Source organism: Falco cherrug, chromosome 2 (assembly GCF_023634085.1).
Source record: "Falco cherrug isolate bFalChe1 chromosome 2, bFalChe1.pri, whole genome shotgun sequence".
Taxonomy (NCBI): Eukaryota; Metazoa; Chordata; class Aves; order Falconiformes; family Falconidae; genus Falco; species Falco cherrug.
In genome coordinates, this window is record NC_073698.1 from 19,191,361 (window position 1) to 19,205,218 (window position 13,858).

Genomic DNA, 13,858 nt, shown 5'->3' on the forward strand with positions numbered 1-13,858 from the left:
GAGAGCATCCAATCTGCATGACAACAAAACAGAAGAAAAGAACAAATTTTAATTGCACATCTTTTTCACAGACTTTCTCACTAGTCATTTAAATTTCTTGTAATTTGTATCCACTCAGATAGAAGCTTAGGCATGTGTCTGAAAAGGAGCGGAAAAAAATGAAGATTTATACGAGCTGTAAATCCACTTGCTCAGCAATGCAGAAAAGCTAGTATGCATTGTAATGCATTTCCGATTTCTGTTTTGTAGAGTTTAAATATATTTAAAATTTATGTTCTGGATGAAAGAACTTTAATAGTCTGTATTAGGCAAGAGCAAACTAAGGAGCTGAACTGCCTGGTCTTCCCTCTGCCTTTCAAAGTGTGACTTGAATTCCAACCTGATGGAAAGAGATAGGCAGGAACATCCATTTCTTTCAGAGAGGCCAGGATTTCATTCCAGAAATCATTTCTCAGACTTAGGGGAAGAAACATACTGTTATTAAAATGTCTTAACAAAACGCTTGTTCGCTGTCAGGAGTGAGAAGTGGTGTTATCCATTTGAAACCATGGAGATTGTTTAGAGTAATAACACTACAGTGATTTCAGTGGAATTTAGTAGCTGAAACAACCCTTCCCGATTGTTTTGAAAGGGATTGCAATATGGCTGCACGTGACCTGCTGATAGCATGAACAGTAACTTCTTGTATCAGGCTTTGCAAAGGAGGCCTCATGGCTGCCCACAGGGTCCTAAATGCACACCAGGAGTCCTGGTTTTTTGTTGTTACAGGGAGATGTAATTAGACTTGCCACGGCTGGAAATGCTGTTGGGCTTTTCTTCTATGCATGTGTGCATTTTAGTGTGAGATATCGGTGTGTGGTTTCAGTTCCCATTGCTGGGAAGTTATGAAATCCACAAAGATACTGCTTTTTCAGCCAAACAAGCACAAGAAAAATTGTGTAAAACAAAGCCTGGAAAAAATACTGCTATGTGTTTTATTATTATGGTGTTATTACAATGTAATAGTGTATTACATATTATCAAACAAAACAGGGAATGTATTATTGCAGAGGCCTATAACCATAGCTAAATAGCATATTGAAATACATAGATGTCTTTCTCCTGACAGTGTTCCTAATATAGCCCTATAGGCACAGAGGATGGACTTAAGCTATCCTTGGAGTACCTCATGTGTGCTGAAATCTACAAACTTTGGTTATCATGGCCAGCAACAATTGCAATATCTTTAGTATATGATTGTTTCCAGGTCCTGTCTCCAGCACCATTAGAAGCAGTAGTACGGTTCCTCACTTAAATCCAGATGATAGTAGTGGGCTCATTTCCCCCTTTTCTTTTTCTTCTTTTTTTCCCTCTTCCCGCCCCCCCCCCCCCCCCCCCTCGCTTTTTCCTTTTTTTCCTCATTTTCTTTTGTTAGGGGCCTGTGACCTTCAACACAGCCTCTGAGGATGATGCTTTGTGAGAGGTATTAGCCATGACTCATTCTCTCTTGACACCTAGACACAGGTGAAGGCTTACACCACCCCCTTTGCAGGCTTCTGGAATCTGGACATTGTTCCAAAACTTTTCTCACTTTTACTGTGGCACTTCATCCATTGCACAATTACTCAAACTCCCTCAAAATACAAAGGACCATAAAACAGTGCTATGTTTTAGAAAGCTGGAAATAGTAGGTACTTTAAAATGGTCCTACTGAATGAAAAAAAAAAGTTTTTAATAAATTTCTGGTGGTTTTATTTGCCTCAAAAGCATGTTAGTTAAGTAGGAGGATCCCCATGAATATCCATTATCGTATTGTTCCCTTCACAAATCACTCCACAGTGAAAGAATTGTCTTTTACTTTTCTGGAAAGCAGATTGTGGCATACCTGCTATATACAACAAGTGACAGGTAATGGCTTGCTGCCATGCTGCTGTTGTTTCTTCCGCTACACAGAGCTGTAGGGTTGCAAGAGACCTTGCAAGAGTTGGTGGTCTCCTGTGCATGGAGAACCCAGACTGTCCCAGAGGAGCCATCTGACTTGTTTTGCAAAGTGTCTGGTGAGGAGGTCCCAAAACCCATGGGCAGACTGTCCCATTGATCAGTTAGAAAGTTTTTTCTAACATAGCTTAACTGTTCCTTACGCTAGTTAAAGACTTTTCTGTCCTTACCCAGTAGGACTATGGTGGGTCAGCCGCAGCTTGCCTCACCAGCAGAACAGGAGGAACAGGAGCAAGAAAACTCATGGGTCAAGATAACAGCGATATCGTTCACCAGTACTGTTGCATGCCAAACACTCAGCTAGGGGAATTTAACTTAACTTATAACCAATTAACATAAATACTTAATTACTGATTCAGGTATTGGATAACAAAAAAGACAAACATTAAAATACTTAGGGGAAAAAATATCTTGCCTTTCTCCAGTCTTGCTTTGCTCCAAACACCTGTCCTCCCTGCCACAGCATCACTCCAGACACCCGTCCCTTGTCATGGCTGCAAGTGGCACTCAGTCCCTTCAGAGATGCAGTGAGCAGTGCGGGGTGTTGGGGTCGGGATGGCACAGTTTTTCTCTGCTGCTCCTTCCTTCTTGCACTTTTCCTGTTCTCCACCAGCTGCTGGTTGCTGTGGGGGTGTACCTGCTCCTCCTGGAACACCTTCTTCTCTAGCCTTGATGTTCCCTCATTCCTTTCTCCTCTGCTGTGGAGCTGGCTAGAGCTGGGCATGCCGGGCATGGGGTGGCCCCTGACCTCTTCTCATGGAGGTCACCCTGCAGCCCTTTGTTACCAAAACTTTTCCTTAGACACCCAATGGTTGATCACTGTCCTCTTTTTTTAATTACCACCTGTATACTGAAGATTGTTTTCTTCTTCTACAGGCTGCCTTTTTTCTCCAGATGAACTAAATGCACTTCCTTCAGCCTTTCCCCATAGGTTTTGGTTCACTTTCTTTTGGATTCTTTCCAGTTCATCAGTGTCTTTTGTAATCCATCATACCCGAAACTGGATGTAGAAGTTGGCTGAGGACTCATCTGCCTGTAAAACATGACATAATTGCGTCTCTTGCTTTACCTCAGACAGTAATTGCCCAACAGACGCACATCTTTTGTTTTGCTTTATGTCTGATCAGTTTCTGCTTAAACCCTCTCCACAGCTTTTTTAATACGCAATGTATTTCTCCTTCTGAAGTGCAGTACTAAGCAAATTCTTAGTTTTGTTGTGTTGATTTTGGACAGTCTCTCTGGTTTGCCTAATCTGTCCTGCAGAGTGCCTGCCATCCCCTTGGGCTTGGAGACCTTCTCTCTTTGTTCAGATGGGACCTCACAGAGCTCCTGCAGCGGGAATTTGCTGTCTCTTCCCCTGCTGCCGTGCACACTGGTGCTCAGTACTCATCTGCAGCCGTTCCTAAACACACAGCACTCTTTCATGTTGGTATTTCAGGCCTCCTGCTTTCCCTCATCAGGTCTCTGTGGTGCCTGTTACACCCCATAATTTTGGTTGGGTTATGAGGGTATTTAACACTCCCTACTTAGATTTTTTCCCTTTCTTGTTGAATCTGTGTACAGATGCTAAAGATGTTTGGAAGATTTAGTATCCCTCTCCCACACCATTTTGCAAGTGATGGCAGTGTTTGGGCAAGGCTCAGTCTGACTCGCAGCTGCCTTTAGAAGCCAAGAGCACAGCTTTGAGAACTGCATTTTACTGTGCTCAGTTTATAGTCATAGAAAAGCATAGTCATATAATAAGGAATTTTAATGTGTGTTTCAGCCACGGGAACAAAGAAGTGTTTTCTTGTCGAGGAATCAAATTGGCAGTAGACTGGTTTTTGGAAAGAGGCCACAAGGATGTTACTGTGTTTGTGCCAGCATGGAGGAAAGAACAGTCGAGACCTGATGCGCTTATCACAGGTAAGCTCTGTTCCACCTTCGCTGGTTGGTTTGATGCTTTGCACAGTATGAGTGCTACTGCTCAGATGAACAAATCTTTAGAAATAAAACACTATTATAGAAAGTATATTTGGCGTAATGACTTCATTATGGTCTTCCAGAGGGAAGCAGACAAAGCGATGCCCTCTCCCCATCATCCTTTTCTGTTTCCCTGATAAGTTTTCCATTAACGTTGCTACTTAACTTCTTGAAGCATCTAATTGCTGTTTTTAAAATCTATTACATTCATGTAGTATTGGCAGCAAAGAGGTTTGAAATTACTGATTTTCTGGGTGATCTTTCTTGCAGTAAGCAGGTTCTGCCGGTCAGCTGTGGTGAGTCAGTGCCACACTTGGGGTTATGTGAATTATCCTGACAGAGAGGAAACAGTTCCTCTTTGCATCATTACTATGGACAAGTGAGACAGCTTTCAAAAAATTTAATTCTGAAGGTGTTTATCTAGAAGAAGAATCTGGTGTAGAGTTATTTATTTCTTGATTGGACTAATTGATTCTGTGTGAAGGCTGGAGAGTCATCCTCCCTGTGCCCTAAAGTTGAAGCAGAGGAGAATTTGGAGTTAAAAAAACCTCTAGAATTTAGGGGAGAGGGGGGATTGAGTTTTGGGGGGGGAGGTTTGTTTGCATATTGGTTTGGTGTTTTGTTTTGTTTGTTTGGGGTTTTTTTTTAACATGGCTACCTTTAAAAGGGGGGGAAGCTTTTGAGAGTAGTAGCTATAGTTTGTAAAATAATATGGAAACATGTTTTGATTACCATGTGCATTTTCAAATCTGGAAAGATCTTCACAACACTTAATTTCATTTGCTTCGTTGCTACTAGAATCTATCATGTTGATGCAGGAAAATGTTTGGAAAGTTGTTATCGTCCCCTCATCACAGGCAGCGTGAAGCCTTTCTCTTGATGCCATTCTCTTTCACTGTACTAGTATTTGAGGTATGAGAAGAGCATGGGCTAAGTAATAAAGATTTGGCTATTTACATATAGATTGTGACATCTACTAGAGCTGTGGATAGGGCTAGAAGCCCCAAAAGGAGTTTCAAGAAAGTAGCAAGACTTAGAATTGACCAGGTGTCTAGCAATGAAGAATCTGTTTGCCACGGGTCATCACAGACCCTGAAAATGGGGGGAAGATCAAAGCAAGTATCTTCTGTAAAGCAGAGGTTCTTCAGTTTTCTTACCAGCATGCAGGGAGCCTCTTTGCTACCAGTCTGGTGAATTATATTGCACTGACACTCCCTTTCCAGACACATGCACCTGAAATACGCCGCCACCTGGAATTTTGAAAAAGTCTTAGATGACTAACATGAGAATGGTTCTAGACTGTCAGTATTCTTGGACTATCAGAAGCTTCTTGGACTAAACAACAGCTGCATCTTTCTTATTATTACCTGCCAATCATCACATGGCAGATTTTTTTATTCTTTTTTAGTGGGGGAAAAAAATCACCTTCCATCACACTCTTATTCATCATTTACCATATGACAGGAGACAGGGGGTGAACCAGAAGGCTGGATTTCATGTAGAATCTTGTGCTTTTTCTATTAAGCAGATAAATGTTTGTATCAAGTATATTGCTTATATGTAATGTTAATTCTGTATTTCTTCTTGTTGGAGTCTTTTTTTTTTTTTTTTTCCTAGATGGAACATGTTCCCTGTCAAGTTTCTTGTGCTACAAAACAGTTATTTGAGATCTCAACCATTATTAAGAGCCATGACTCATTCTTTGTGCAAGAATCTTGCGCCATTCTAGATGTTGCCTAGCTTTTTGTTTATTTTTCTTCCATAGCTTGTCTGCTCTGAGGAGAGTGATAGTTTGGAGAATCAACACAAGGGGTATGTGCCCCAGTGCTCTGTACAACCGCCTTAGTAGCCTGAGCGCATCTTTCAAAGCTCTTTGAGATGTCCAGTTTCCACACAGAGAAAGAGAAAATGCTTTTGGATAGGTGATTGGTAGACTGTGTAGGACAAGAAGGAATTACATAGAACATTAAGTGCTTACTTAGCCGGATTAAAGAAAAATCTGTTTGGATTTGATGAGACCTTATATATAAATTTGTAAACTTTTCAAGGAAAGATACATTCTGAACTATTACTGTAGGTAAAAGAACACCAAAACCACATTTGCTCTTGGTTATAGGATGACATCAGAGGTCTTTTTGGGGGTGCTGTTAATGTTTGTGAAGAGCCTGAGTGTTTGTATAGAACATGGGTTTTCTGGTCCTTGTGGGTACTAACAGTAACGCCTTCCCTTTGTAGCCAGAGACTTTAATGAGATGGTTCCATTAACATGAGCTACCGAAATTATTTCAGTTCTTGCTGGGTACCACAAAGAGATGGAAGAGGTCTGTTTTTACCAAGGAGCTCAGTTACAGGAAACCCTTGACTATACTTGGGTGTAGCCCTCCTAGACTGAAACATTCATTAATGTTTAAAACCACCCTTTCAACTGGAGGAGTTTTTTTCATAGACATTTTGATAAGTAGTGTTTCTTTTGAACCACAGCAACGTGAACAAGGTCTCCTGTGTTAGTCTTAGAGAAATGGTGTGGAGCAGGAGGTTTTGTTTTGTTTGTGGGGTTTTTTTTAAAAAGTATTGCTAGTTGACTGCTGACTGTGACTTCATCAAATGCTTTCTGCTGGACTGTAACCATTTAAGATATGTTTAGTCCTATATGCTTGGATTTTCTTCATCAAATCTAATGTATTTGGAGATTAAACAAACATCTTTTTCTTTTCTGTCTTTTTCTTTTTTAACTTTCAATTCTTGTTCCTTGTAGATCAAGAAATCTTGCGTAAATTAGAAAAGGAGAAGATTCTTGTGTTCACACCATCCCGCCGAGTGCAAGGGAGAAGGGTGGTGTGCTATGATGACCGATTCATAGTGAAGTTGGCCTTTGAGTCAGATGGCATTATTGTTTCTAATGATAACTACAGGGATCTAGCCAATGAAAAGCCTGAATGGAAGAAGTTCATAGATGAACGCTTGCTGATGTATTCATTTGTTAATGACAAGTAAGTCATTCTTTCTTTATACATGCCACTAAAATAATTGAGGAAAGGACAGTTTGAACACTTGCATGAATTTCTTACCTTACACCCAAATCATTAGGTACCTGTAGGAAAACAGGAGGAATAGTCAGTCATAGATTTGGTCTTCTAATTAAAAGTACTCAAACTCTGGTTTTTGCTAGTGCTTTTTTGTAACAATATCTTTATATCTTTTTATGCTCTTTTTCTCCTGTGTTGGTGTATGCCAATGTATATTTGATGTATGCTATGGTATAATATTCCAGTTCTCTTTATATACTCCACCAGCATTTTTGAGTGCCCGTGGTTAGACCCCTAAAATCCTAGAGTCATAGAAAACCCATGCCAGAATGAACCTCAAGAGGTCTGTGGTTCAGCTGTCTGCTTCGATCCATCCATAGTATCTTCATACCCTGGCATACGTACCAACTGCAATTACTATTAGTGGCTTCTTTTATTGGCAAAGACTTAGTACTCTGCCAAGCAGACACTTGTATTTGAGTGCCTAAATACTGATGCAAAAGTCCCAGACAATCATGATTTTGCAAAGTTAGTTGTGGCGTTTTGAGAAATTGCTGCCCTTACTTTGATTTAGGAATTGGTGGTGTGTAGCTCTGCTTTGCCACAGAGCGGTCAGCTGAGCTCGAGTAAAGGTGTCTGAAGCAGACTAGGGGTGTCCACACAGTCTATTTCTATGACTCATCTCTCAGGCAGTACCTGCAGCAGAAAGGTGGCCTTTCAAAACAGCTCTCAAACTACTCGGGCTCAAAAATGTCAGCATGGCAGGTTATGGTGTAGAACACAGTCATGAGGTTCTTGCTCATTGCATGAGGAATATGAAGAGGCTCATTTGCTTCCATAATACTTTTTTTTTGTTTGTTTTATGCTCTATAGATTTATGCCTCCTGATGATCCTCTTGGCCGCCATGGTCCAAGTCTGGACAATTTTCTTAGGAAGAAGCCTATTGTACCAGAACACAAGAAGCAACCATGTCCATACGGTAATTTGGTTTAATTTACCAGTTTTCTGTACTGCTGGGACTGGAGACCAAGCTCCTGCTTTACTTTAATACTGCCAAAAATAAAAGCTTTTTCACAGAGGTTTTTACATTGTTGTGTTAGTCTGAGAATGGTTGAAATGCTGAGCTGATGATGGAAACTGAAGCGATTTTATTCATGTGCTAGTTAGAGAAATTTCTATCTACTAGTTGAACTAAAGGAACAACTCTATTAATCATTCATAGGAATAGATCCAAACCAGCACCTAAATTCTGCAGGCTTCAGAAAACCCTTTTCTAATGTGATTTGGTCATAAGACATCCAAGTTTTCTTCCAAAAAATTGATGGAGCTGTCTCAAGTTTAGCTATTGAGTATCCCTATGGGAACACCACCATCTTGACTGAGCTGAAACCTGCTGGTGTTACGACTCTGTGGGACTTTCCTATTAAGTTTTCTGCTCTATATCTCCTTGGCCCAGTAGAGCAGGTGTGTACAGACATGCTGACAGCGTCACATTCAGCTCAAAACGTGGCTGATAGTGTTGGTCTGCATTCCTAGAGTACGACCTGCAGCACACTGCCACTGCCTCCTTTTCTCCACAATACAAGAGGAGATCTTAGATCTCACCCTGTCACACAAAACCATTTGCAAGATTTTTCAAATCATCAGTAAAACTTTAAATGAGGAGCGTTTCCATTGTTTGATGATTAACAGAGTTTGGTTGAAGGTTTTTTTATCTGATTATGTTTGTATTCATAGGGAAGAAATGTACCTATGGGCACAAATGCAAATACTATCATCCAGAAAGAGGAAATCAGCCTCAGCGGTCTGTAGCTGATGAACTTCGTGCCATGTCTAGAAACACAGCTGCCAAAACTACAAGTGAAGGAGGACTGGTAAAAAGCAATAGTGTTCCCTGTAGCACTAAAAATGACGGCACTTCTGAGCTGAAGCGTGCTGCTCCAAAGAGGCAATCTGATCCTAGTATAAGGACTCAAGTCTATCAAGACTTAGAGGAAAAGCTTCCCACCAAAAACAAATTGGAAACCAGGTCTGTACCTTCTTTAGTTAGTATACCAAGTTCCTCTGCTGCAAAATCCCAAAGTACTGCACCTTTAACTAACGGCCTTCCATCTGGAGTTCACTTTCCACCTCAGGATCAAAGACCACAGGGACAGTATCCTGCAGTGATGATGGCAACCAAAAATCATGGAACGCCAATGCCTTATGACCAGTATCCAAAATGTGAGTCTCCTGTGGACGTAGGTTATTACTCTATGCTGAGTGCGTATTCAAATCTAAGTATATCTGGTCCGCGTAGTCCTGAAAGGCGCTTCTCCCTGGACACAGATTATAGGATTAGCTCTGTAGCTTCTGATTGCAGCAGCGAAGGGAGCATTAGCTGTGGCAGTAGTGATTCGTACGTGGGTTACAGTGATCGCTCTTACATGAGTTCGCCGGACCCGCAGCTAGATGAGAATTTGAAGTGCCAACATATGCACTCCCATGGCCGCCTTAACACTCAGCCCTTCCTACAGAGCTACCACGAACCTCTCACACGAGTGCAAAGCTATAGTCACGAAGAACCAAAGCATCACCACAAACCTCCAGTTCCATACATGGCTGTGCATCTACAGCATCCCACAGTTGGTGCTCGTTCTAGTTGTCCAAATGACTACTCTGCGTCTCAGAGTTCATCACATTCAAAGACCATGCATCTGGGGAGAGCCCTCGTGTCCACGAGAATAGACAGCATTTCAGACTCGCGTTTATATGATAATTCTCCATTAAGACACAGAAAGCCTTATTCTGGCCAAGACGGGCTTGGAAGTTGGGATAGGCAGAGTTATGGGCTGGATGCATATGGCTACCGCCAGACCTACTCCTTGCCGAGTAACCCCACACAGCCGTGTTACGAGCAGTTTGCCTTCCAAAGCTTACCTGAACAGCAGGACCAGACCTGGCGCGTACCTTACTGTGGAATTCCTCAAGACCCTCCAAGGCACCAAGACACCCGGGAGAAGGTTTACATTAACCTCTGCAACATCTTCCCCCCTGATCTTGTGAGGATCGTTATGAAGAAGAACCCTCACGTGATGGACGCTCAGCAGCTCGCTGCAGCTATCTTAGTGGAAAAATCTCAGCTAGGTTATTGAGAGATGATGCATCTTTGTGGTGTCTAGTAGTTTTCAGCTCAGCTCTAACGCTGAGGGAGGTTTGCTACAATAGCATTTGGGATCTCCTTCTCAGCAAGGAGGTTATATAGTAATCCGTTTATGTGAAATACTGTATCATGGAGTCTGTGTGTATAGCCCCATGCATCAGAAGTACCAGATATGTTTTGTGTTCTAGTCTGAAAATTTTTAAATGGCTATTTTCACAGCTGGAGAATGTTCCAGTTTAAATTTATATATATATATATATAAAAAAAAAAAATGTGGTCTCTGGTTATAATCTTTGGTGCATCAGGGGTTTATATGCAGCACTTTCTATCCTTGTTACATGTTGGGATTTTTGTTTTCGTTTTTAACTTGCTGGGTCTTTGTCCTTGGGCTGCGTGGTATTAAAACAACCTGCAGAAAGAGGATTTTGCTATTTCTGGCACGCAATTTTTCAAGCCAAGTTTTTGAACTTTTTACAACACCGTGTGTATGTTTGTTTTTTGTGAGCTTTTTTGTGCTATAATCATCTTTTTATAGGAAACAAAGATTTACTACAGCACTGACTTCATTTTTTTTTTAAACAAATAATTGAGTTACCAGTTAAACAGTGAAATGGGTAACAATATATTGGTAATTTATAGTATGGCACTTTTCATTGCTTGCTTTGTTTTGTTTAAATAGTTAATTGTATTGTTGATGCATTCGATTAGTAAAATCAAATGCAATCAGACAAGGAAAAAAATTTTTTTTTTCACTAATTTATGGGTAAGAGAAAAGCCTTATTGCCTGATTTTCAGAGGTGCTGAGAATTTGCAGCGCCTGTTGAACTGAAGAGAAGCTGCAGATGCTCAGAACCTCCCCAAACCAGGCCACCCTGTTTCAGTTCCCGTGTGTTGTTACCAAGCTGTGTGTATTTCTGGTCAGTAGAAGGGGGCCTGAAATTGTAGGGTCCTGCTTAGCTGTTTTATGTGGGGTTTTTTCTTTGTATTGCTGCACAAGTGTACTGGATAAAATATGCTTTTCATAAAATATTTACCTGTTTTTAAATGAATTTAATTATCTCAATGCAATTTTGTATTTAAGATACTGTTTTGATTTTTCTTGCTATTTATCAAGGCTGGCCTGAAAAGGTTTTGTGTGTTGAGGATATGCAACATTATTAACTGCACTATGGTAATGATATTGTAGCTCAAAATAATAACTTAAACTTTTTTTTTCTTTCTGTTTTGCCTGGGGAGGGGAGGGTTGCAGAGAGAGAAGATACTGTTATGTGTTCCTGAAGTTAGTTTTTGGTCTGTTGCATCATTTAGGCCTGATTCTTGCCACAAATAGTGTAGTTTTAGAAACAGACAAACCAAGTCTGTTTTAGTATTAGTAAGGGATATTTCTGGTTTTAAGTCATGGGTTTTACTAGCACCTCGTAAGCTTTTATATATATATATATATATATATACATATAATAGAAATAGATTTTGCAATTGATGTCAGATATACTTGCCGACAGTTTTAGGTTTCCATCCATTGTAATGATGTTCAGCATTAAAAAAAAAAAAAATCACAAGTTTACACTATTACTGCTGATAATTTTGGTACACTTGCTGGAATTTAAAGTAAGGCCCTGAAGAACCAGAAAGTACCTTTTACTGTTGATACAAATTGTATCTTTTTAACTGAGAACTATTTTGATTTGTAGATGTAGTAGAAACACAAATGTATAACTATAACTAGTCTTTTGGGCAACATTTTATCCCTTATTTAAAAATTAGAGATTTCAGACATAGAGTAGACTTAGGCAAGTAAAAGTAGATAGCTGTCTGTCTCAATTTCACATATTAAAAAGAAAAAAGAAACTATTGGCATCTTCTTCCTCCCTCTAAAATCTTTGTAGTGGGAACTCACTAAAATAAAGGTAAAATGCTGCCTGAAAATGATGTCCAAGCACCTTTGAATACGAAGATGTTTTCACTACTTGTGTGACACTGTGTGTTGCAGCGAGTAGGGTTTGGGTATACAGTAAATGCTTCTAAAGAGCATTGTGCTTATAGACATATCCAATAATCTGAACCATGTTCAGCAAACCAATTCAGGACGTAGTGTTCGTGCAGCTTCCACTGCTGATGTGCTGCGGGATCTGCCATTGCCTGTCCCAGCGGCGGTACCAGAGGGGCTCTATGCCATCTGTCCTGCTTTACCTGTTTAGGGAGAGGACCTCTTCACCTGTCGCAACAGTTTTTCCCTGGATTTGGATGGTCGTGATCTGTAGAGCGTGTTTTAATGTAGAGGTCGATGCAGCACTGATGCTGAGGTTTGGACTGGGAAATGGGTCTCATCTTAGTTGTACACTAAGATTTTTTTAAATTGAATTACACTCAAGTACTACACCATAGTGTAGATGCATCTGTTTTAATAATGCAAGTATTATATTTGTGTTTTTTAATGGGTTTCTACATTTATTTTTTATGTAGGAATTTACTTCTGCCGAAAGTTGAATTCCTTTAAGCATGAACAGAAACGTGTATGTAATAGAGGCATTTTGTCTTTTTCCCTATCGCATGAGCATCAGAATGCTTCCTACCATGTACATGAAGCTGTCTGGCCTAGAGTGTTGGCTCAGCAGGCTTAGCCACGTTGTTAAAACGGTGTGAGGAGATGTGTGGGGCTGTGTGCTGCAGTGGCCAGGCCTGGGTTATCATGGCACTGATTGCCTCCACATACGTTTAATGCAGTATTGAATCCCTGAAAGTGTGGTGATTGCTAGAGAATTCTTGTAATAGGTTCTGTGCTTTGTACTCAAGCACTGAAAATGCTTTAAAAGTAGAAGTAAATTGGTGGGTTTTGATGTTGTGCAATGATATGCTAGTTCCTCTTAGACTCTGTTATGTTGGGTAAAGCAAATTTACTGTGGACAAAACATTGGTGTTGGTATTTCCTTTGGTTTTGCTGTGATAATAGAGAGAATGAGGAGTTGTTTGTGAGCTCCTCCACACGGTGAAGAGATCAGTCTATGTATTTAACAGGCTTTGGAGAGGGCACCAGTAATAAACATGAACGCAATGATACTGGTCAAATACTACATTTGTCAACGTAATTGCATTGATGCAAATAAGTGAACAGTAACATCCCGTGTTACTTAAACAATAGAGGTGGTTCAGTGATACTGTCTTTGCCCCAGCTGAGTGCTAGAATTGCAGCGAAGGATGAAGTACCTTCAAGTTAGGCCTGTCCCAACACTAAGAAGAGGGCAACACTTTCCCTTTTCTTCGGTACTTGAGAGTTGGTTTGATACTTAGCAGAAACTCCCTATTTTTAGATACAGTCTCAAGCTATTACAGCTACATCAGTAATAGTATATAGATACACAGTATTTTGAATGCACATTCACATTAGGCATCTGTCTACAAATGTTTTGTACACAATGTGTTGCCGATATTTAGAGTTCTAAAATATGTCCCATGGATACCTAACTTGGAGCTAAATATTCCCGGGCTATGACAGTATTAATGACTTCGTTGTCTCTTTTTTTAAAAAAAAAAAACCAACCAAAAACCAAACCAAAAAAACCCCAAAAAAACAAAAACAAACAAAAAACGTGTACATGTGCGTGTATCACACTCACAGGTACTTGGCAAGTGGGTTTAAGACTACTGTTAATAGTCTGAGGTAAGATAGGTATCTTCTCAGGTGTCCTGTTTTCTTTGGTACGTCTGAATTGTAGCCGGGTTCTCCACTGCAGAATAGCTCTGGGGAGAGCC

General features: G+C 40.4%; 1 protein-coding gene across 3 annotated transcripts in view; it reads left to right on the forward strand.

Moving 5' to 3' along the window:
- ZC3H12C (zinc finger CCCH-type containing 12C) overlaps window positions 1–13,625 on the forward strand; it is a 44,781-nt gene extending 31,156 nt beyond the window's left edge. For all 3 annotated transcript variants that reach the window (XM_055702528.1, XM_055702527.1, XM_027801238.2), the window contains exons 3-6: window positions 3,743–3,882; window positions 6,695–6,929; window positions 7,839–7,945; window positions 8,704–13,625. In XM_055702528.1, the coding sequence (XP_055558503.1) occupies window positions 3,743–3,882; window positions 6,695–6,929; window positions 7,839–7,945; window positions 8,704–10,100 (1,879 nt within the window). In that variant the 3' untranslated portion in view covers window positions 10,101–13,625. The remainder of the gene's footprint in view (window positions 1–3,742; window positions 3,883–6,694; window positions 6,930–7,838; window positions 7,946–8,703) is intronic.
- The last annotated feature ends 233 nt before the right edge of the window (window positions 13,626–13,858 follow it).